This window comes from Papilio polytes, unplaced genomic scaffold (genome assembly GCF_000836215.1).
Source record: "Papilio polytes unplaced genomic scaffold, Ppol_1.0 DF823399.1, whole genome shotgun sequence".
Lineage (NCBI taxonomy): Eukaryota > Metazoa > Arthropoda > Insecta > Lepidoptera > Papilionidae > Papilio > Papilio polytes.
Genome location: NW_013525805.1, coordinates 2,607,023 through 2,630,793, shown reverse-complemented (window position 1 = coordinate 2,630,793; position 23,771 = coordinate 2,607,023). Strand labels below are relative to the sequence as shown.

The 23,771-nt window shown below is 32.7% G+C and overlaps 6 protein-coding genes across 8 annotated transcripts in view; 2 read left to right on the top strand and 4 right to left on the bottom strand.

Moving 5' to 3' along the window:
* Positions 1-1,930: 1,930 nt before the first annotated feature.
* LOC106104853 (phosphatidylinositol 5-phosphate 4-kinase type-2 alpha) lies at positions 1,931-14,784 on the bottom strand. Of its 3 annotated transcripts, none has more exons than XM_013285034.1 (10): positions 14,458-14,784; positions 14,065-14,162; positions 13,189-13,299; positions 8,652-8,790; positions 5,500-5,630; positions 4,869-5,037; positions 3,940-4,106; positions 3,406-3,518; positions 3,048-3,118; positions 1,931-2,668 (listed from the first exon to the last, which is right to left on the bottom strand). In XM_013285034.1, the coding sequence occupies exons 1-10, from the start codon at positions 14,584-14,586 to the stop codon at positions 2,546-2,548; spliced, it is 1,251 nt and encodes a 416-aa protein (XP_013140488.1). In that variant the 5' UTR covers positions 14,587-14,784; the 3' UTR covers positions 1,931-2,545. The 3 variants fall into 3 exon arrangements, with proteins under 3 accessions (XP_013140488.1, XP_013140489.1, XP_013140490.1); XM_013285035.1 differs by having other exon boundaries at positions 3,406-3,515; XM_013285036.1 differs by having other exon boundaries at positions 3,406-3,488.
* Positions 14,785-15,017: 233 nt separating this feature from the next.
* On the top strand, positions 15,018-18,578 carry LOC106104854 (very-long-chain (3R)-3-hydroxyacyl-CoA dehydratase). The gene is made up of 6 exons (XM_013285038.1): positions 15,018-15,327; positions 15,419-15,541; positions 15,709-15,832; positions 16,130-16,335; positions 16,757-16,896; positions 17,327-18,578. The coding sequence occupies exons 1-6, from the start codon at positions 15,076-15,078 to the stop codon at positions 17,649-17,651; spliced, it is 1,170 nt and encodes a 389-aa protein (XP_013140492.1). The 5' UTR covers positions 15,018-15,075; the 3' UTR covers positions 17,652-18,578.
* A 434-nt stretch (positions 18,579-19,012) lies between these two features.
* Positions 19,013-20,190, bottom strand: LOC106104924 (NADH dehydrogenase [ubiquinone] 1 alpha subcomplex subunit 13). Its single transcript, XM_013285123.1, has 3 exons — positions 20,056-20,190; positions 19,707-19,927; positions 19,013-19,325 (listed from the first exon to the last, which is right to left on the bottom strand). Exons 1-3 carry the CDS (start codon positions 20,156-20,158, stop codon positions 19,188-19,190), a joined length of 462 nt encoding a protein of 153 aa, XP_013140577.1. The 5' UTR covers positions 20,159-20,190; the 3' UTR covers positions 19,013-19,187.
* A 91-nt stretch (positions 20,191-20,281) lies between these two features.
* Positions 20,282-21,299, top strand: LOC106104923. The gene is made up of 4 exons (XM_013285122.1): positions 20,282-20,633; positions 20,708-20,877; positions 20,949-21,029; positions 21,097-21,299. The coding sequence occupies exons 1-4, from the start codon at positions 20,387-20,389 to the stop codon at positions 21,178-21,180; spliced, it is 582 nt and encodes a 193-aa protein (XP_013140576.1). The 5' UTR covers positions 20,282-20,386; the 3' UTR covers positions 21,181-21,299.
* A 101-nt stretch (positions 21,300-21,400) lies between these two features.
* On the bottom strand, positions 21,401-22,993 carry LOC106104925 (V-type proton ATPase subunit D 1-like). Its single transcript, XM_013285124.1, has 5 exons — positions 22,645-22,993; positions 22,072-22,310; positions 21,915-21,996; positions 21,742-21,847; positions 21,401-21,680 (listed from the first exon to the last, which is right to left on the bottom strand). The coding sequence occupies exons 1-5, from the start codon at positions 22,909-22,911 to the stop codon at positions 21,523-21,525; spliced, it is 852 nt and encodes a 283-aa protein (XP_013140578.1). The 5' UTR covers positions 22,912-22,993; the 3' UTR covers positions 21,401-21,522.
* A 575-nt stretch (positions 22,994-23,568) lies between these two features.
* LOC106104737 (mucin-5AC-like) overlaps positions 23,569-23,771 on the bottom strand; it is a 7,101-nt gene continuing 6,898 nt past the window's right edge. Inside the window, exon 9 of the mRNA XM_013284867.1 lies at positions 23,569-23,651. Within this exon, the coding sequence (XP_013140321.1) occupies positions 23,569-23,651 (83 nt within the window). The remainder of the gene's footprint in view (positions 23,652-23,771) is intronic.

The following is a 23,771-nucleotide window of genomic DNA, read 5'->3' as shown; positions in this document are numbered from 1 at the left end:
TCAAATTGTACAGTCAGCATATACTTTAACAAAACTTTTATCGATGCCTTCGGTTTCAAAAATATGAATACACAAATCTGTATACTTCAGGGTACAAATACATGAAATATTTTTAAAATCGAAGACAAAAAAATTGTAAATGTGTACATTTTTATGCAGCTGACTGTATTATATTCTAGTCATTTTAGGTGCAAAAAAAAAAGGAATAAGAGAAAAAATAATGATCAGTTATAACTGTGTGTAGGTAAAATGTTAACATGACATTTAAAACTGCTTCAAAGAAATTACTTAGCTTGTTGTAAATGCATAGTAATTCCAACTACGATTTTTGGTCGAAATAAATTAGTTTAAAATTATTACATTTACTTCCACAACAGTAAAATGGCAGTAAAGTATATATGAAAATAAAAAAAGACCTTGCTACGCTGCAATTGTAAATAAAGAATTATTCATAAGAACTATAAGTCAACCAAAGATTCAAAAAATACATAGAAGAAGCAAAGTTGACAGTTCACTGTAAACATTTTTAACAATCTATTGACAGTGTCAAAACTACATGTCAATATTAATTGTATTGCCAATAAGTGTAATTAAATAATCTTAAAAAGTTTTTTTTATTTTGTAATACTGATCTTAGTTTTTAACAAAAGATGGAGCTTATTATATTGTATTTTTTATTACATGTACACACGAAGTGGCACTAAACTTGACAACTGAATTAGTACCTGTCAGAGAAAGTACCAGTTAAAAAATGTTATTCACTGCCTCGTCTATATATTTCTTAGATATCTTTGACAAGGATATCTGACACGGTGACCATAAATTAATTGACAGCTCACAAACACAATGTCAAAAAAGTGTCAAGATCTTTCTAGCTGTCATTTTATATAATTTTTTATATAATTTTTTACATATTTTCTGACAGATTTCTCACCATCCCAGATATCCTTGTTCGACTATAATTGCATTGCTTCCAAATGTCATTACATTGGGTAGGAAATAAAATTCCTCGACTGTATTGAGTACTTGTACAGTCAGCTGCCAAAAGTATACATTTATCTACAGAAAATTGCACACATCTTCCATTTCAAATATGCTTATATGATGACAATAATGCTATTAAATTATGGAAATGAATAAAATACAAGTTTGTAAATTATAAATGCATAAAAATATGTACAGCTGACTGTACTAGTTTAAACCTCTAATACATTGCTGCAAGTTGCAGTATTAAAAGTTGATGTCATTTTATAATCTGCCTAGACAAATTGTAACCCACGGTAACATTACCGTATACCGAAGCGAACACTATGTTTCATTATAAATTACTTTAAACATGATACAAGTTAGAATACACGATTATTTAGTATCTTCTATACCACTCTAGCTAAATCTAGACCAATAGAAAGAGGTAGATTGACATCAAAGTCTTTACGTTCCTGCCGTTTTAAAGAACCTCATACTGAGGGTTTAAATTCATAGACTTCCGACACTCTTTCGATTAACGGTTACTAAAGAAGACCTTTAGTACTACAAAATACCCAAAAAAACAGATACACAAATACTAAAGGCCTTTAGAGGTAGACAATAAAAAGGTCTTTTGTGGTAAACTGTTACTAAAAAGGCCTTTAGTGGTAGAAAGTTACTAAAAAGTCCTTTAGTGGTAGACAGACACTAAAAAGGCCCCTAGTGGTAGAAAATTACTAAAAAAGGCCTTTGGTGGTAGTTACTAAAAAGGTCTTTAATGGTAGACAATAACTAAAAAGGTCCGTTGTGATAGTTATTAAAAAGGCCCTTCAGGGGTAGACAGTTACTAGACTTACTTCAGAGGTAGAAAGACCTTTAGTGTAGATAGTTACTGAAAAGGCCTCTAATGGCATAATTACTACAAGGTCTTTAATGATACAGTTTTTAAAAAGGCCTTTAGTGGTATAACTAAAAAGGCCTTTAGTGGTATAACTAAAAAGGCCTTTAGTGGTATAACTAAAAAGGCCTTTAGTGGTATAACTAAAAAGGCCTTTAGTGATATAACTAAAAAGGCCTTTAGTGGTAAATACTAAGGGTCTCTGTCAGTAACCGTGAAACGTTTCTGAGTGAACCTCATTCTTTTAGTCAGATAAAGTCGTGGGGATTATCTTTCACATATGCAATGCTTCTTTTAGTGAATATGTTTAAATTAACTTTCCTCAATCGGTCCTACAACCCTGTTAAATCCATTTTCCACCGACCTTTTATAAATTAAACGTAAAATAATACTAATGTTCAGTAAATAAATAAGGTTTGATAATTTTAAACAGAAATATAACATGGAAATTTACTTAAATTCAATGATTTGACTTTTGGTTATATTTTCAATTTGAAAACATTAAATTGCATATATTTTCGACTGATATCAAACAATTCCTATTAAATGTACAGGAGATTGTCAGCAAACTGTCTTTCTTATATAATTGCTCTCAATATTTGAAATAATGTCAACATATTGACGTATACGATATTTTAGTGTTAATTTGAATAGTTCTCACTAAAAGAAGCAATGCACAGTCTAGTTGCCTTCAATGGCCTTGGCTACAAACTCTATGAACCTCTTGCCGTACTGCTCCGGGTCACACGTAGATATGCCATCTACATTACTGCCGTATTTCACTGTTTTAGCTGCCTTCGCCGCCTGAAAATAAAATTATAGCATTAACAAAAATAAATAACACTTATTATAAAGAGGAATTAAAAAATAGTACAAAATATAGCCTATGTTGCTAAGAGAAGAATTGCCTTTATAACGGTGAATGAATTTTTAAAAACAGCCTGGTAGTTTTTGAGTTATTTCAATACATACAAACGAACTCTTAAATAATTAAAAATATGGCCTATGTTACTATGTATATGTTTGTTTAATTATATTACTGTAGAAGCGGGCACCGACTGTTAAGTACCATTTTTCTGTTCTAAGAAAAAGTCTGTGCATTGCACGTAGTTTATTATTTTCTGGCAATAAATTTATTCTGGTCAAATTATAGTTAAATGTGGTAATCAACATTTATATTTACCTGTTTTTTAACTCCATAATGTGTGAGCACATCGATTAGGGCAACGAAGTATATTTCTTTTTTAGGTGCAGCTGAAATTAGAAAAAAATCAGATCAATAAATATCTTCATTACAAATACCTCTCAAATTAGTTTTACTGTACTTTATAAAAATAAAAAAAATAATTTATACCTAAATTTCACCATAAACCTCTTTTCCACTAAACATTTAGTCGTGCGAGATGCATATGACTCTAACTCATGTTAATTGTATAGTAAGTGCATTTTTTAAAAAAGAAAATTATTCAAAAATATGCAGTTATTACTAAAATCCTACATAACAAATGTGTGTTTATTAAACTAGTATAAAATAGATTTACCATCCTGGCTGGGTATGGCGTATATATCCAGCTCCGGTATGATGCCCTCGTAGCGCAGCGCGTGGCGCGCGAAGCCGCGCGGGCTGTCCGGCGGCGTGTTGTAGCCCCACCTGCTGACAGCGCGCTCCGCTCACACACACACACCGGGGGCCCTCGGACCCTAGAGGCCCTGGGATCCTAAGGGCCTCGAGACCCTATGGCCCCGAGGGCCTTGTGACTGTGATTGTATTTAGATGCCTCTAACTAGATAATCTAGGGGCCTCCTTTATTAGCTGTTGCTCGCGACGTCATTCACGGAAAATAAAAATAAAACATAGCCTATATTACTCAGCGATTATTTACTTTTTTGATGGTGAAATTTTTGAAATCGGCCCAGTAGTTTTTGAGTTTATTTTAATACATACAAAAACTCTTTCCTGTATAATATTAGTATAGCTTAAAATGGGAAAATGACCATGAATGTCAAGTCCTGATACCTATCACGTCCGTGTTATGTCGGTGTATGTCAGCGTATGTCGGTGTATGTCGGTGTACCTGTCGCCGTGGTGTCGGTTGTCGGTGTCGCTGTCGCTGTCGGTGTCGGGCTCGCTGTCGGCCTCCGCGTCCCGCTGCCGCGCCGCCTCCGCCTCCGCCTCGCCGCGGCCGCACTCGTGCACTCCGAGCAGCAGCGAATAGTCCATCAAGTGTAGTTTCGTTAGAAACTAAACAAAACATAACGTACAATTATTACTTATTTCGAAGTCGAGACACAAATAATGCAAATAATAAACAGTGTAAGAAACTTATAGGGCACTCTTATCGAGGTTAGTTCATTTAATAATGTGTCATACCTAAGCACACAAGACAAGAATTTTCTGGCATTTTACTATTGACAAGGGGCTTATGAACTACAGAAATATATCATCACTTAAGTCTATCGTCATCACCAGCTCACTATATGTTCCCACTGAGGGGCTCGGAGCATACCCTAATAAGGGGGTGACTAGGCCATAGTCAACCACGCTGGCCCACTGCGGGTTGGTTGACTTCACACATATCTTTGAATTTCTTCGCCGATATGTGTAGGTTGCATCACGATGTTTTCCTTCACCGTAAGAACGTCGGGTGAATTATGTACGTATGAAAATTCGAAAAATCGAAAATCACATTGGTACATGGCAGTATTCGAACCTAAGATCTGTAGATTACAAGTCAAGTGTTTAAACCACAGAGCCACCGACGCTCTTAAGTCTATACAGGGGAATAAAAAAGTTTTAAAAACATTGTTTTTAAAACATTTACAAAAAAAATAAACAACCTCCGATCTAACAACTTCAGGACATATTTCGGGATAATCGATAAATACTAAAATCTTCAACCTCCAAAAATCTTTTGATCCATTCATTAAAACACTCTGTATATCAATTTATCTTCTCTAGTTCCTTCTATCGACTATATCTTTAGAAGACGTCATCAACACATACCTCAACATCAGCAGTGAGGGTCTCCAGCAGCTTATCCTTGGCAGCATCACCAATGTCGATCCTGACTCCTTGCTTGATGAAGTCGTTATCCTTTAACGTGGGCAGTTCCTTCTCCAGCTCCTTCTCCGACGCTTCACGGTCTACTGTCGACCCTTTTAGATCGTACTTTCTGGAAACAACAGAAATTCATTGTATGCTTATAAAGAAAATATATTTGTGACCAATAATCCATTAAATGGCACATCCAAGAGAAGAGAAAAATCACCAATTTCCAAAAGCAATTAGTACACAAGAGCAATATGTGCTGTTACCATAGAGATTCACAAAATGTATAGAGGAAGCATAGTAGACATTTTTCTTGAGAGATTTTTCAGATGCTCAAAACAAAATGTCTATAATTAACTGTATTTAAAAGAACTGCCAAAAGGAGTAAATATTTTTTTAAAATGTCTATACAAGGACATGAGGGGACACTAAACTTGACAAATGACATAGTACCTTTCAAAGTTATTACCGGTGAAAAATGTTATCCACTATGTCTAGTCGATATATTTATTAAATGTCTGGCTGTTACATTAAAAACATGATAAGGAACCCACATTTCTATGTTCTAGACTATTGTAGTACCTACCTGTGTATATTGAGGTGATTGGAGAACACATTCCTGGTGGCTACGAGGTAGTGTTCGATACCATCTACCGTCAACCGGTACATGCCAAGGTATTGCGGCAACAGCGTCTTACCATGTCGCTCCACTATGTACTGTAAAATACATAAAATAACATTAAAATCTAAATGTATGTCCAATGATCACTTAAGTACTCTAAAGGGTTTTTATAAGTAAAGAGGTGATCATCGAATGACATAGACATCCACCTTTTTTTTAAAAGATCAACAGATTTTTGTTAATCATACTAATATTATAAATGCAAAAGTTTAGATGGATGTATGAATGTTTGTTAGAGTTTTTAGCCTAAACGTCTGAACGGATTTCGATGAAATTTGACATGAATGAAGAGGATAGTCTGGAAGAACATATAAGCGACTTGCATTAGTTTTTTTTTTTAATTTCGCGCGGACGGAGTCCTGGGCGAAAGCTGGTTTACTAATATTTCTTACAGCTTTCTAACTTAGCTCTAGGCTAGTGCTAAGATATGGTTTACGACTCGACCACATGATCGGAAATCCTTACCCGTAATGGCCTAATGGTTTATCGGAATTTAAATATTTAGACCTTTAGAGATTTTCGGTAGAGATTCACTAGTTTCTAGATGGATCCCAACGGCCGAATACGGTAATTATATTTTAATATATAACAAGGTCTTCAAAGATAAGGCCAGGCTAAAACTCTAAAGTTTATTCTAATTTTGTCGTCTCTCAGATTGTATTGGTGTAACACCTTTGTAAGTGTCTAAAATTCGTTTCAATATTTGGCCATATTGAACTGATTTGGTCAGCACTGCAATACACATGTTAAATACTTTGTTTATCCTGTAATTAAGTCTTTATTACCCCTTTTTTAATTACTTTGTTGTGTTTTTTTTCTCTTATTCCTAATTGTGTTGTAGTGGTGATAAGAATAAATGTTATTTCATTTTTTTTTATTTTATTTGGAAAAACCGCCGAGCTTAGACAGTACCGTACTCGGCTTTTGGAAGACTTTTTAGATTTTACTATAAAATAAAATAATGTTTTAGTGCAGTAAGTACAAATGTACTGCAGCGAACTAGAAAACTTAACATTACGATATACATTGTCAAATTGTACGATACAGGGGAATGTTCTGACGAGATTAGATAACTGTTGATACGATATAAGCTAAGCTAAGAAATGGAAATATACATTAAAATAAACACAATCCATACAAATATATGAAGAATTCTATTATACAATATTTAGGACCTCTAATTCTCGCGTAATTATATTCAAATCACTGCCACACTTAGAACCACGTAATGGTTGCTTCAGTAGTTCCTTAGTATATCTTACATCTATGCTAAGAAACACCTTTAGTGATTATTTACCACTCTGAGTAAAGCAGGAGATATATTTTCTGTAAGTTCTTAAAGTTCAAAAATATAACTTTACTTACATTTCAAGTTAAAACATAACCTTTAATTCAAAATGAATTTAAATCTATAATATTATAATAAAGCGTGACACTTCTTTGTTGCCTAAAATGTCAGCAATTACAGCATATTTTTGAATAATTCTTTTTTCAATAAAAAGCCCTACACTTACGTAACGCTTTAGGCTGTATATTTTTACGCCATTAAACTTAGGGGATAAATATTTTAAATAAAATCCCTAATGTAGGAAAGAGATCATAAGTTGCTGCCAACATCAAGCAAGCAAGGTTGCCAAGTTTTGTCATGATGTATCATTTTGACATTTGCAATTGACAATTTGACACATGTAAACAATAAAATAATTTTATGCTGATAAAATCGCACGGGAACAGCTAATAATAAATATATGCAAGCACAGAACAAGGAAACATAATAAAACATAGTTACTAAAATAACCTAATACAAAACAAATTAACTTTTTTTAATGTTTTAAATTCTACCCTAGTACGGAACATCGTTACAACATACATTTTAATGACAGTGGGCCTAAGAATATGCACGTAGAATACAAATTATAAACAATGGGAACTTCAACATACGTAATTTTAAATTTAAACAAAATACATGTATTTTTATGTTTTTTATTTCTGAATCTTCAATACACTAACTAAATTAAAACCTAAAAAACAGTGACGTGATAAAATTCTAACGACAAATTGATTCCAATCTCAGGCAGTTATAGGGTACTGTACATGATAGAATTTAGTTAACAAAACAGTATACACAAGTTCAAAACCATCATGCTAGGTTTCCGAAGATGTCTTTTATTTGTCACCTATTTATTCGTTAGTGTTAGGTTGATCTAAGTTTCAACGGAGTAATCCTCAAGTTGCGTACATACGCATTTCATGAAATTATCGAATAAAAAAACATTAACGAATGGTTAAATGTAGTTGGGAAACCGGCCATAAATCTTGTAAAATTATTACCCTCTTAATAGGGCAAAAATTTTCTCTCAGAGTGCTCGCTCAGGCACAACGAACACGAAGTAATTTAATTTGATCAGAAGGTCGGATCGTTTAAAACAGATTACAGAGCATCTTAATGTCTTCATATATTGTTGCTATGATACATTCATTATATACAGCCACATAAATATATGTACATTTATACTACTATAAAGAAGAAAAATTTACATTTTTGTATAAATTGAAATTACTCAAAAACTACTGGGCCGATTTTAAAAATCTTTCACCATTAAAAAGCTACGTTATCGGTGAATAACACAGGTTAGGTTTTTATTATTTCATGCGAGCAAAGTCGCGAACAACACCTACTTAAACTATATAGAAACTTAAAAATGTAGAGAACCTATGCTATTATTATGTAAATAATTATAGCTTAACCAGAAATAAACTCTCGGTATATTGTGATGCGTTTTTTAAATCATTTGTTTACGTAATTAAAAAAAATTCTAAAACAAATTATAAACGGTGCCCTTAACAGAGGGTTTTAAAGTTAGTCAAACTAATATTACAAACGCGAAAGTTTGGATACATAGACATTTGTTAAGAGTTTGTAGGTTGTAGCCTAAACTGCTGAACGGTCTCGATGAAATTTAGCTCACATAGGTTGCTTCCTTGTTTTGTTTTTTTAATTTCACGTACACGGAGTTGCGAAAGGTAGTAAGTCTATAAAAATAAATAAAACTCACCGGGTGATAATGTTTAAGGAAAGAGTGCATCCGTTCCACCTCCTCCGAAGTGAGGGTCTTCAGGATGAAGAGACGATCGTAGCTCTGATAAAACTTTGCGCCAGATTTGCCAGAAGAATCGTCCGGGATGGGCTGAGATCTGTCGACAAAAAAACAGTATCGAGTTAATAAAATTTAAGCTATGAATAATGAAAATCACACAATCATTATAAAGACAGGAAATACAAGAAGAAACTACTTCCAGAAAGAATGGAAGACGCATAAACCTCTGACAGTAATACTCGAGGGCCCTTAGGTTACCAGACTTGAAATTCTTAATTTCAAATTACACAGAAAATATCATTTCAAGCCAAAAGGCTGTACTAATTAATCTATAGACATTTATTCTAACCGCAAGAATCATTAAGTAAATTGTTACAATGAAATCATTAGTAAATATCGATGTGAGCCTTATACTTAAGACGTTTGCAGTATATATAAATTTCCCTACAATATTGCTTTGACTTACAAACCAAATTCTCGATACTATTATGTGCAATGTGCACAAGTGACAATGCATTGCAGTAATTTTAACTAAAAAAGGGCTGCTTAAAGTGTTCTCTTAAAAACTACTTCACTACACATCTTATAGTAATAAAAAAACATAAACCAATATCTTATTTTTAGTTTATTTACTTCTTTATCTTTTTAAGTAATAGTAATAGTAATAGTAACAGTAATAGTTTATATCGTTATTAATAAAATTCATTAAAAAAAGAACTCAAAAACCCAAACGTCAACCAAAACGAACAAAAAAAGTTAGTAGGAATTCATTCTGTATAGTATAGTACGTTCACATATCACGGTGGTGGTTTCCCGTTGGGCCGTTTCGTCTACTCGATCGGCCCAATGGGAATTTTTCTCACATTGAGTAGAATGATTTAATAGATACAACCGGTCCAACGGGACACTTACCACAGAGGAATTTAATTATGAATATATTTTTGTACATATTGTTTTTATAGAGAACCCTTAGGGAATAAACTAAGTGTGTTTCCGGTGTTCAAATCCGTTTTCATAGAATCATAAAACACCACTTATATTATCTTTATTCGCTATTCAATACGTCATTAGATAAAATTTCAATTTCCTTTCATTTATCTATCACACAATCTATATATTGATAACCTTCAACTTCACTCAAATATTTAGTACCCATGTTTACCTTTCGGCCAACAGGAAAAAATTTCAATCATCACTAAATTTCAACATACTTTGTATAAAAAATTTATTTAATCCTATTTAACTAAACGACTGTGATTGTCTCTTATAGAGCCTCATTTGCTAACCATGTTAACTTTTATACTAATACTAGCTGTTGCCCGCGACTTCGTCCGCGGGTTATTAGAAAACATACAAACTATAACAATAACAAAAAGCTACGTATCCCTCGGGAACCGGACAGTGATCGAGGATGAACCTTATCTCATGTGTACTCCAGACTTAGTTTTATATCTGTGCCAAATTTCAATAAGATATGTTGAACCGTTACAGAATGATCGAGTAAACATTAAAAAACTAAATGAAGGAATCCAACGGGAACCTTAACTATTCCCGGAATAAGAAGTAGCCTATGTGTTCTTCCAGACTATGCTCTCACCTGTAGCAAATTACATGGAGATCCGTTCAGCCGTTTAGGCTACAAACGCTAATAAACATCCATCCATTTATCGTAATTTTCGCATTTATAAGATTTATATGATATACGATTACAAATAGGAATTTGTATTTGATTCACGTAAAAACTACTGTGCTGAATTCAAAAATTGTTTCACTATTAAAAAACTCCATTATCAGTGAGTAACATTGGCTATATTTTTTTAATTTGACGCGAGCGAAGTCGCGAGTTACAGCTAGTTAGTAATGTATACGGTTAGGAAAGCTTTGGGGCAAGTGTATTGCTCACGACAGCTATCGATCGTTATGGACAAAGACGCAGTACGAGGTCATTTTAACTTCGTTATTAAAATAAAGGATATCGTCCAAACAATTCACAGATTGTTTTGTTTTAAGATAGATTAGTTGACATTATTTTGTTATAAATACCATTTAAGTTTAATCAGAGACGCTGTAACAGTTGGTTTTCCATACAAACACATATACAAAAACCTTCTATTAAGACGTCGGTTAAAATGCACATGTCATGTCTGTTTTAGAGAGGTATGATGAAACGATTCTGTGTGGTTTCTTATTAATTGGCATACGAGCAAGGGGACAACTAAATTCGCCAAAATAGGGAAGTAACCGCTTCCTAAGATATCTGTATTTGCAGATGTGTTGCATATTTTTAAGTGGCACGGGAGAGGACGCATAAAGTTGTTTTTTCTTCCTCTACTTCTCACGGTAATATAGATCAAAAGAATGCTATTTAGCATTCCATTTGGGATAGAAAAAATGCAATGATACTTTAGAAATCTTTGACTTAGCAAAGTGTGGACATACTAGAATAACGGCTAATGAATTATGAACGATTACGTCACATTTTAGGTCATTAGCATTATTACAAATAACTTGTATTATTATTACTTTATTAAGATGATAAAAAGTGATATAGAGATAAGAAAAACAATGAGAAAACTAACTTATCAAAACTATATCTAGTTTACATAGAATATCATCGATATCGTTAACGTATACATCCTGAATTTATATCGATTCCGCAAATTGTATATTATCTTAGTAGATAATGTGATAGTCCATATAGCCCAATTTCATTTAGAATGATAACGGTCATAAAACAACATAAAAATAGAAACTTTATGTTACAAAGTGACTAAACGCTATCGTATACAAATCTCAAATTGTATGATCACTAACTATTGTAAGAAATTTCACATTAGTGCTATGAAAATCAGTTGTCATCGACTTCAAGAAATTGTTAACGTCGACTAAACTTCTAAGGTAACTTATTCATGTGAATTTACAAACTGAATAGATTACTGATTAAAAAATAAACAAAAGAATACGAAAAAGACCCCCAGTGTCACTCGAGGGGAACATATTATTAGAAAGATTTCAAAATTAATCTTTTAAAGTAGACATCCTAATGGAATTGATATACATACACAAATAAGCGTGAAAAAGTCCCTCCCGGTTCAGGTAATAAAACAAAACCAAATCAATAAATAAATTGGAATTAATCTCGCAAACAGAAATAGCCCGATGAGCGGTCTCAGAGGACAAACAAGTCGTTACACCAAGTTCAAAGTCGAATTTTATTGTGCGCAGTCTTTGGTAACACAAACTAACGTGAGAGCAAAAGCGAAATCTGTGCGGATATGACGCATCAATTTCTTAAAGCCGGTGAAATACGCAAAAACCGTGTCATCATTAAATTCAACATTCTATAGCAGAACAACCCTATGGTTAAAAAAATGCTGACTCAAAGAAACAGTTATGTATGTATTTTTGTAAAGAGGCAATCGAGCAAGCGGTCATTGTATTCGCCGAAATAGCGAAGCGGCCGCTGCATAGACATCTGCAATAGCAGATTTGTTGTCTACTTTTAATTGCCTGAGAACGGGACGCAAATAAAGAGGATACTTTTTTTTCTTATGCGTCTTCTGCGCCAAAATCTCTTTACCAACCCATCATTTTCTTATAACCAAAAGGGTGGGAATAGAAAGCAGGCTAAAATTAGGCCTTCGGTTCGCACACAAATCAGACAAAACGGAGAAAACATTTGAAGCCTGTCATTTAAATGTTCGTGGTGTTGTTGTTCGACTGTTAAAATACCAGCATTTAAGGCAAAACCGCCGTAAACGTATTTTAAAACCTGTTTGTAACTTTGAGTCATTTTATGTAAATTTATACAAAACACTATGCGATTTTTCCGAGTGCATTTTGCGGTGTGATTTAATGCAATGTTGTGAGTATTGTTACATTGTAAACAAAACCAAAGGAAGGAAGGACGCAAATCGAAGCACGGAAATAGTGATGGGACGATGGATTTATTATTATCGATAAAATTAAGATCAGATTTAACGTACACATGATATAAAAAAAAACATTGAATGTATACCTCCTAGTGTTTTAGTGTTGTATGGGCAAAATGGCCAGTGATTTCGTGGTTTGCGAGTAATGCATTTTGCTGTGTCAGTTCGGATAGCACACTACAAACTGTTATTTATAAAAAAAATGTAAAAAGAATTCGTACAGCTGCTAAAAACTCCGCTGACCTCAGGCGTTTAATCGTCAAGCCACGTTTGACGAATGCACTCGCATCATGGAATAACCCTTCTTGGTGAGTTTCGTTTTTCATGTTGGCAACACTGGAGGGTGCTGTCTCTGAACGGCGTAATTTACTGGTAACCCTCTTCATTGCCCTCGAGCACAGGTAATTATCTGGCTTTCTAAACCTAGGGACCATGGGAGAGGTAGGAAAAAGGGATACCAGTACGAAATAATGGAAATAAAAATATACCATAAATACATGTTACATAGATAGATATAGACAAGAATGTAGCTTATTAGAAACCATAAATAGTGAAGTGATTACCTTGTTAGAGACTCCTTATAGTCCAGGTCATCAATCCCAAATCTCTCTCGAAGGTTCCTGAACACTAATGGGCAGTATTCCTTTACTTTAAAATGCGATGGCATGTTTTCCCTGAAATAAATTATAAAACTATATAAAAGAAAAAATAATTTCAATGCTTAAAAGTTCTAAATAAGATTGGAAATGGATGCTTTGTACTTTTAATTTAATCTATTCTAATATTATAAAGAGGAGAGATTTATATTTTTGGATTTTGTATAAATTGAAATAACTCAAGAACTACTGGGTTGATTTTAAAAATTCTTTCATCTTTAGAAAGTTAACTAGTGAGTAACATAGGCTATATTTCACATGGATGAAGTCACAAGCAACAGCTAGTGACATTATGAATGCAAAACATTCAGTTGATAATTGGTTCTTTTCTAAAAGTTAAAAGCTTTTATGGAGATCCATAACAGGTGCATGGATCTAGTATACATGTGATAGATGGACACAAATCCTACTAATTGTTCTTTTTAATTCCTTCCAGATGAAGTCACAGGCGATAGCTAGTAAGTACATTAATGCAAATACACTAAGAACTGTTATTTTAACAAATACAATTTAATTATCTCATAATCAACCTCAATATTTGCAATTTTCAGCCTCCAAAGTGTTTAGATGTGCCTTGCATTGTTATCAGTAAGCACTCGAGATATAAAGAAATGCAGATAAGACATAAATAATTCTTGTCATGATTGAAGCAAGAAATTTATACTAAAATAATTAAGTTAATTACTAGTCCCTTTAAATTTTTTAACCCTTCAGTTTGTTAAAATCAGATTTAACTGTACTTACAGACATATGGTTAAAAAAAAATATTATAAAAATTCTTACTTATTAAATAAATGATTGTCAACTTTGAGCTTTGAATAGGCTCTAAAATCATCCGGCAGAAGCATAACTGGTATCGAAACATGGCTCAGTTCATTAATCTGAAAAAAAAAGTTATCTATGACTGCATCAAATTTTGGCGATAAAAACGTCTGTCATTTGAAAATAATGAGACTATTTATACAACAAGGGTAAGCAGCCAGGAATTGAATAAGTGCCAGATATGTTAAACATAATGCATTATCAAAATTATACAATTTGATTTCAACATAAACCACTACGATGTATTTACAGGCGATAATATCGTCGCGTTAAAGTAACGAGCGTCTTTGCCCGACGATACAATTAGTTACACTCTACGAAAATTTTAACATATTTAAATAATAATACAATTACCGTATGATTAACACCCCACATAAAAACAGATAGTAACGGTTCATTAGCACGAAACAATTTCACTTTTTGATGTTTTACACGGATATGTTTCTTCTTTAACTTGCTCAATCCTGTGTTGGGTACGGACATTTTGGATTTGTTTATAGTAGTCACTGCAAAACCACTCAATAATATTTATATCACGGAAACTTGTTTAAACCATGTTTAGACGGTAAAACAAAGAAATAATATACAATGAAAGCAGTAAATTAATAATTTAACACAGAAACGAGCGACCCATCAATAGACCGAACGGCTTTTTGACAGCAAAATTCTAATATGAAAAGTATTACCAGATTTAAATATTATTACAATTTGACTGTCAATAAGTCTTCGGCGAATCATTTTTCATGTTTAAAAGAAATATTTTACATCTTAAAATTAAACCTACTATGGTAGTACAGTTTATTCCTCATTTGAAGGCATTCACTGATTTGATTCGTCATGTTTGTAACTATTATTTTTTATTTAAAATACAAGTTCACTACTGAACAATAGCAACCATAGGAAGAAACTGTCAAATTTTGATCAGCACAACAGATTGTCAGTTTGACACTGATATGATATGAATCGGATTTTATGATTGTGAATTTCTCTGAAATTAAATCGGAAATTAAGAAATATTTTGTCCCTAAGATGGTTGTGCCTAGTCCATTTGTATATTGGGCTCAAACTGATAAGTTAATAACCTTGAAAATTGATTTGAAAAATGTCGTCAAGCCAGACGTAGATATTGTTGATAATAAGATAAAGTTTTTCGGAAAAGGCATCGGTGCGCACGGCGAAACCCAATATGGATTTAATTTGGATTTATTTTCATCACTTAAGTCTGTAAGTATTCAAATAACACTTAAAATTATCTTCTTGACAGTTGTAAAATAATAGTTCATTTAAAAAATGTTTTCTTTTTAAAATGTTTTAGGACGATGATCAAACTACTACAATTAAACTGTTCGATAATAGAGTAGAGTTGATATTAAAGAAAGAAAAAGATGCTTGGTGGCCCCGCCTTACTGCACAGCCTCAAAAACCAGCATGGTTGAAGGTAATTCATTTCAAAAAGTAATCTATATCCATACTAGATATTAATCATATACAGTAGTTTTTTTAAATTATATTATATAAGTTGAAGGTTTTAAAATATAGTCATCATGTATCTTATATTATTTTAAATCTATTAAAGGATTAAAAAGTGCTATTAATTTTTTTTAGATTAATTTTGATCTCTGGAAATCTGAAGATGGTATAGACAGTGATGATGAAGCCAGAGATGTAATGAAGGACTATCCTGGAATGTATGATCAACTACATAAAGAAGAAATGGGGTATAGAAAAGGTATTTTATTAAAAGACTCAAGAGCTTAAATTATCAGCCTTTAAACTCCCCATCCTTTTCTTATTAGATTTTTTTCTATCTACCACAAATTAGAAAAGAAATATCAGTACAGAAGGCCAAGTATTGGAATACTCCAGTGTTACAGTATGAGTCTAGTGCTCCAATACTAGCTCATGTTATTTGTCATTACTTTATTCAAATATAAATTGAAGTTAGTATAATCCTGAAAAATGTTTCACCTCCTCCATATTTACAGTAATCAAATTTTAAAAGTTAAAGTGATCATTTTATTTGCAGAAGATTTCAAAAAGGTATACTTGATTGTATACAATTTGTTCCAATTTATCGGATTTACGTATGTCCTTGCGGTGATGGGTGTGCGTTACGCTAAGCTGGAGTATGACTCGGTAGCAGACACATATGAACATGTTGGCTCTGCTATGAAGTTCCTGCAGTTGATGCAGTATTTGGAAGTCATGCATCCAATGTTCGGTTATACTAAGGTAATTATTTAAAAGAAAAGACACATCTGAAATATAATAGGCTAAGCAGAATTTATGAACATTAGATGATTTTTTTTATCTTTAACATGTGCCAATTTTACTATACATTAATTTATACTAATACTGGCTTTCGCCCGCGACTCCGTCCGCGTGGTATTAAAAAAAACAAAAGTGAGTGGCCTATGTGTTTTTCCAGGCTATCCTCTACATCTGTACCAAATTTTATTGTAATCCGTTAAGACGTTTAGGCTACAAATTCTAACATCCATCCATCTAAACTTTCGCATTTATAATATTGGTAAGATTGTAGACAATTTTTTTGTATGTAACAAATAAACTTATTTTACTATTAAAAACTTATATTATCTATTGTGAAGTATTTAAGAACATATTGTAGCGTTCAATCGTATTTAAATTTCAGGGTGGTGTGTTAGTACCATTTCTACAGATAAGTGGTCGAGCATTTGTCCTGTTTGTGATGATAGAGGCTGAGCCCCGAATGCAAACGAAACCTGTTGTCTTCTATCTGTTCCTGATATGGGGTCTTATTGAAGTTGTCAGGTAATTTTATTTAATTTGATACAAATTCTTTATATAAATTACCTGATGTTTTAAAGAACTATTACTTGATTGTTAAACAAACTGTTGGGCATACTTTGTGCTCTAGTAATTTAAAAAAATCTACAGACATCTATACCGAATACCACTAGGAGCCGTTTAGCCATTTTGGAGTTATTTAGAACATCCATCCATCCATCAATCTCAACTTTTGTCAAAATTATTTGATTTTGACTGTAATTTACGCTTTATTTTTTATGTATTTCATTTTGTTTTCATACAATTACCATTGGTAAAGTCTGACTTATAATGAATTGTATTTGAACCAATTGAATTTACTTCATTTGAATATAACTTTACATTACAATGGAAGGTCATTTTGATTTCAATATTAAGAAATCCGTTTAAATAATTAGTAATATTTGCATTTCAGGTATCCATTCTATATCACTCAAATTTACAAGAAAGAGATATATTTACTGACATGGCTTCGATATACTCTGTGGATACCTCTCTACCCATTAGGAATACTATGTGAATCAATAGTTATTCTGCGGAATATTCCGTATTTTGAAGAAACGCAGAAGTTTTCTGTATCAATGCCTAATGAATGGAATTTTGCATTCCATTTGCCGTCTTTAATGAGAGTTTATCTCTTAGTTTTAACATTCCCCGGAATGTTCTTTGTAATGAGTCACATGCATAAACTAAGAACAGTAAAACTTAAACCAAAAGTGATTATAAAGAAATCTAAATAGATATTATTTGTATGATGGGTTTTATGCAATATTAGGGATTGGGTTGTTTGAAGTATAATACAGACGCTCATTTATAACTGAACAGTTTAACTGTCCAGTTAAAACTGTAACAGCCTTGGAAATAAACACAGAATAAAGTTAAACTTAATAAACTGAGTATAAGCAAATATTAATAAGTACAAATTTTGCTTATACTTAATGTATCCCTAAGTTTAACTTCATACCGCGTTTATTTTTAAGGCTGTTGGTGTATAAAAAAGACTATTGTAATTGTACAGTTAATTTTGCATGTCAATTGAATTGTATAGTAAACAATTTGTCCATCAGTTGTACTGTACAGTTAAAATGTTTGCTTCACATGCACAGTTTTAATTGAACAGCTTGACAGTGAAATTATCAGAACTGAGTGTCTAGTGGGCTTAATTTTTTATGCAAATTGACAACATAAAAAACACAAATGAAAATTCCATCTTGAATTATGCTTATGATAACACTAATGCTGTAATAAATTATAGCCATTAGTATTGTTTTTTACATAAAAATGTATGAGCATTCATGTTCTGGGTATATTTTATTTGTTTTACTATAAAACATGGGAGAATGGTTTAGTTAAGATTATCAAATGAACAAAATTTCTGTAAGCTGAAGTTTGTAAGCATTTAAATCTATTAAGAAAATGTTTGGAACTGCAGTTTTTAATGAGTTTACAGAATTATTATTTCTTAAGTTATCCAAAAGTGGTGATAAACAATTTTATTTGTAAACCACTGCCTATACTGACAAAAATATATCCATCTCTTTCACTCTATGAAAAACAGAGAACAATGTTTTTGTTTAGATATTTCGTGTGGAATCCCACAATGAAGTAAGAAAATGACATTTATTTATAAGCTTTATGTTTCCAATGTGAATGTTTTTTTTACTTTTCCATAAAATCCTGTATTTGGTAAATAAACAATATGTTTTAATAATGATTTTTATTAACCTACCTGTCTTTAGTCACACTGTGGTGTCTAGTAAAAGTTTTTGTACATGTTTGGAAATTCACCTTAAGGAAACAAGTAAACAATTATATTTACTGAACAATCTTGTCCGAGTACATAAGTAAGGAACTTTTTAATAGTAGATCACTTTGAAAGTGACTAGTTGCAGATACTAGTTTTACTTTAAACTAAAATCCCTACCTATAGTTAAATCATAACAATCAATTTTATAGGGTTTATGATGATATTTGTATTAACTAGATTTTTTATATTAATTTCGATAAAGCTATAGGCAAACTTAATTATATTGGCATGTTTTTTACTTTTGCTAGAAATTATGGGGTCTTAAAGGTAAAGTGTCTTAAAACTAAAACAGTATCCAATAAAACAAAATTGTATTTATTCAATGCAACTACATAAATTACTTCCTTTGCGTGCTAATTTTACCAATTTGGTCTATTTCTCAAACTTCAAAATAGATCCAGACAAAACAATTTTTGGAACATAAAGCCAATATTGTAATAATTATTGAGAAATAGACTAAAATGAGTATTTAAGAGCGCAATTTAATGTAAGCTCTCCTAAACCATTCCACGGGGTTGGTGTGTGCATAATATTCATGGAAGATTGGCTCCACAAGAGCATCTTGGGGCACAAGCTTGTATACAGGCTCACCATAGTATGTACCAACCTGTAACAAAAAAATATTTATAGCTCATTCCAACTGAATTTATATAAACAAACTAAATTCTATAACTGCCAAATAATTTGCAGATTCATTAGAAAATGTTTTGCTTTATTTATGGTTGGTGTTTGCATGTGCTTTCATTCTTCCATAATTAAAAAAGTAATATAGCCTATGACTGATAATATATTTTTCTAGGGGTAAAAGAAGTTTTGAAATTGGCCCAATAGTTTTTCAGTTTACTTGCTATATATAAAAAAGTTATTTTCTCTTTTTAATATTAGTATAGATAATTAAGGAATGAACAACAATTATAAAACAGTGGAAGAGATGGAAGTTTCTGGATGAAGGGAAAATTTAAAGCAGATATTGTATGAATTTTGTTACCTCCCATCCGGGAACATCTTTCATCAGTTCAGCCTCAGCATCCCGGTTCCTCCTGAGTTGCTTCAAGTATTCCCTGTCACGTTCCGCCAGTAACATCGGGTAAATGGCCATTTTCGAGGATCGCATCTCGATCTCATGTCTCTTGATTCTTTTATCAGTTAATTGGTACAAATAGATGGCACCAATGGTCATACCAATGTAACCAGCGAATAGAGTGTACCCTTTACAAATAGCAAAGCGAAATATTTTATATGCAAAAAGAGTTTTGATTAATAACAACATAACCTATACGACAGATTACATAATATAACAAAAATAAAGAAAAGTTATAATCCATTATTTTACTTACCACTAAAGAATTGTTTTGCGGGTACCCTTTTAAAAGGAATCGGTTTATAGCCCCCCGGAGGAGGCAGATCTTGTTTTCGAAGAACCTGACAAGCATCGGCCATTTTTGGTTTTGACAATGACAGCGAAAATAATGACAGAAAATCTAACTTTGAATTTCTGACTTTTGACAGCACTTTTAGCGAATGTCATGAACCCATAAACCAAAATAGGTTTCGTTTTACGGTTTATGAAATTAATACTACTATAGCAACGGAATCAACAATTATCAAATGTTAAAGGAATATTAGAAACTTGATTATTTAATTTATTGTCATTGTTGCATCCCTAAAATGGATTTGGAGAATAAAGAAGTTCAAGCTGATTTACCGATAATTGACTCTGAAGAAACGAAACTAAAAATAAGACCTGCGGAAAGAGTTAGACTTCATCCGAAAGTACCTATAGAACCATCTTCTTATGGTAAAGGTAAATCATATAGCCGACCTTGGATTCTTCAGGATGGGCGTGAGGTACCGGAGAAAGGAAGTGTAATGCGCGATAGTTTTAAAGTACCTAGGAAATCTAATGTGGGACAAGGTAAACTTTTACTTTCACTAATCGCACTAATCTATTTATAACTATGTTTAAAAAACACGATATTCTGCGCGCAGGTATACGGAAGCGAATGTTGACCAATTTCTTTTGGGAACAAATATTAGACGAGGTGATCGAAGAGATGTCGAAAGTCCACACTTCTGACGAACTTTGTACCGAGTACGATTCGCATTATGTGAAAGATCAATTCGAACCTCGTAACTTAGAAGTGACTGCTGATAAGACGGTAAGAAAAAAATATATGAAACCATAATTGAGTATGCACATAAAAGGAAATTATACGTATCGATTTTACAGATGCATCTGAAATATCCATTATACGGAACTGGATCTAGCGCGATTACATTTTACAGCGAGACCATGAAAAAGATTGGACCTGTTAGTATTTGGGTAAAAGCATTGATTCCGATATTAAGATCTAAAATAACGCATATACTTTTTACAGGGCGAAATTTTAGAAAAATTCAGAAGATGTCAATACTTTACGAGACCTATGGAAGAAAGATTGGACGATGGTTGGGTTTTGTAAAACCCACAATATAATGCCAATTGCAATCTGGTTAAACTATTTGTAACCGTTACATTCAAATTTGTTATTTTTAGTTTTTGTCTTATTTACGACATAATAAAACCCTTTTTAACCCTGCATTTGAATCTTTGTGTATTGTAATAAGTAGTTTGGAAGTGCTTGATTATGCCAATAGAGTCCAACATTTGAGATATGAAAAATACAGTAAATAAATAGATAGTTTAAGGTAAATAACCATTTAACAAATTACTTTACTGGCACATAGCATTCGATTAACATATTCGATAAAAAGAGAACTTAAAAACAGACGAACAGCTTTAACGTAATAAATAAATTTAACAATTAGAACAATAAATCTTCGTCATCCCAATTATGAGGGTAGCAGATGACATTGCCATCTCCCGCGGAATCTGACTGCGACAATACCGGATCTGTGCGTTGATACAGAATTGTATGGAAGAATCGAGTGCAAGGCGAGTTCGATGTGTCTGAAACGAGTGCTTTTTAATGAAGATAATAAATATTTATCCATATTTTCCGTTTTGGATTTACAATAAATACCGTGAGAAAAAATTGAATCTGCGTCATCGCGACTTTGGCTCTGAGTGATCTTTTTCTGATTTTTCTTCGCTTTTACCATTTTTAATCTGTGGAATTCCTCCCTTTCCTAAATTAAAAAAGAATCGTTATTTTTTGGATTTACAAGGTGCAGTTATACATTTTGCATTACTTACTTGTTCTCCCATTTCCATGAGTATGTAAGTTTCAGTGTTGCGTAATTTTGGCATTATAACCTTTTCTATACCATTTACTTTGCTGTAATATTTTATTTTTATTTTTTATGTAAATAAAATATGTAAATAGAAGTAGATCTTGGATGCTTCCACTAACCGTAACGTCGATTTTATAGCCTCATCTAGGAGCAGACAAGTATTCCTTAAAGAAGCGAATTTAACAAGGATTCTAACAGCTTCTCTGAAAGATTTTTTAGCTTCACTAGTACGATGTCCGCCGGCGCCGAGGCCAGCGTACTGCAGCGTGTCGCTGGCTGTTAAATCTTCTACAGCCTGAAGAGATACTGTCGCAACACCAGATATATTTTCTGGTGTTCTGAGTACGCGAATTTGTGCCTAAAATATATTAAAACGTGCTGTTTGTCTAGTAAGAAACTAATATGAATGTTTTATACGCCAGAATTATGCCTAACCAGCTGTTGCAGGCGACTTCGTCCACGTGAAATAAAACAGTATAATATAGCCTGTGCTACTCGGCGATAACGTAGCTTTTTAATGTTGAAATTATCTTTGGGATCGGCACAGTAGCTTTTGAGTTTTATAATAATGCCTAATAAAAATATTTGATTTCGTTTGTTTTAAGATTCTGGCTATGGGCGAACCTTATATAACGCAGTTACCAAAACTTTATTTGTGGTTCTCTTCTCTGAATTCAAAATAACGAAATTACCTGTCCGACATTTTCAAGAACTAATGCATTAGATTCTCCATTTGTGAATTTAATAGCAGCTAAAGATATGTAGGCTTCTCTTAGAGTGTGCCCCAGCATGGCTTGTGTGGCGGACATTTCTACAGCAGCCTGTCTACCCCTCATGCGTAGGGCTTCGGTCTTTCTCTTCAACAACTGATACCCTCGAGTTACTTTCTCCTGACGCTGTTTGATTTCTCTTAACATAAATAAGGAAGCAGTAACGGGGTATCGATTTTCGGTATTCATTTTTTTCCGATAATTTTCTATTAAAAGTTTGTTGAATTATGACACTTTGTGACAATTGGATGGAAGTTTTTATTAACTGTCATTTTTTTATTTTTCATGTTGTGTTTTTAAGAATTTACTTATATACTTTTTCGGTATTGGGAAGAAAGATTTGAGTTGTAAGGTAGTCGAAGAATGGCGTGGAGAAACAATGGAACTTATCAAAACTACCATCAGATAAAATTAAAAAGATTTTTTTGAGGAAAATGGCATAAATGTTACAGAAGACTTATTTCATTTATTTAAAATTAAAATTAATTCTGACTCAAAGATGTGATGCTTTACATAGATATCAATCCATCTAATTTTAAAGTAAAAAAATAAAAAGTATATATAATATAATCTTACAATAAACCTTTTTATACACATTTTTTATACATTTCATAAATGTTGTATCTATTCTCATAGTCCATAGATTAACTTTACCGTGGGTTTCCGCAGAAGACAAACACATAGACAAGACAGGTCGTTTTTTTTTAAGTTAGAGTGAGTGAGAATTTTAGTATTAATAGTTCAGGTGTTCGATCATGAACACATAATACATAAATACAGACTTAATATTACACTTTAAAAATAATTGCACTGCGCTAACACACTGTAACGTCTGTTGCAAATAAATTACACTTCAAAATACTGTATAGCATTGTCCGTGTTCACACCACTATCTACATTCAGACCGAGAACTATCAGGTCACTGGTTACTACCGTTTTGTCCCAATGGAGTATTTCCCAATTGGGACAGAACTGCTGATATCATTCAAGGTCATTGTCAAGAAAACAGTCCAACTCTCAACTGTCCTGCCAGTAATTGTAATTCCCCG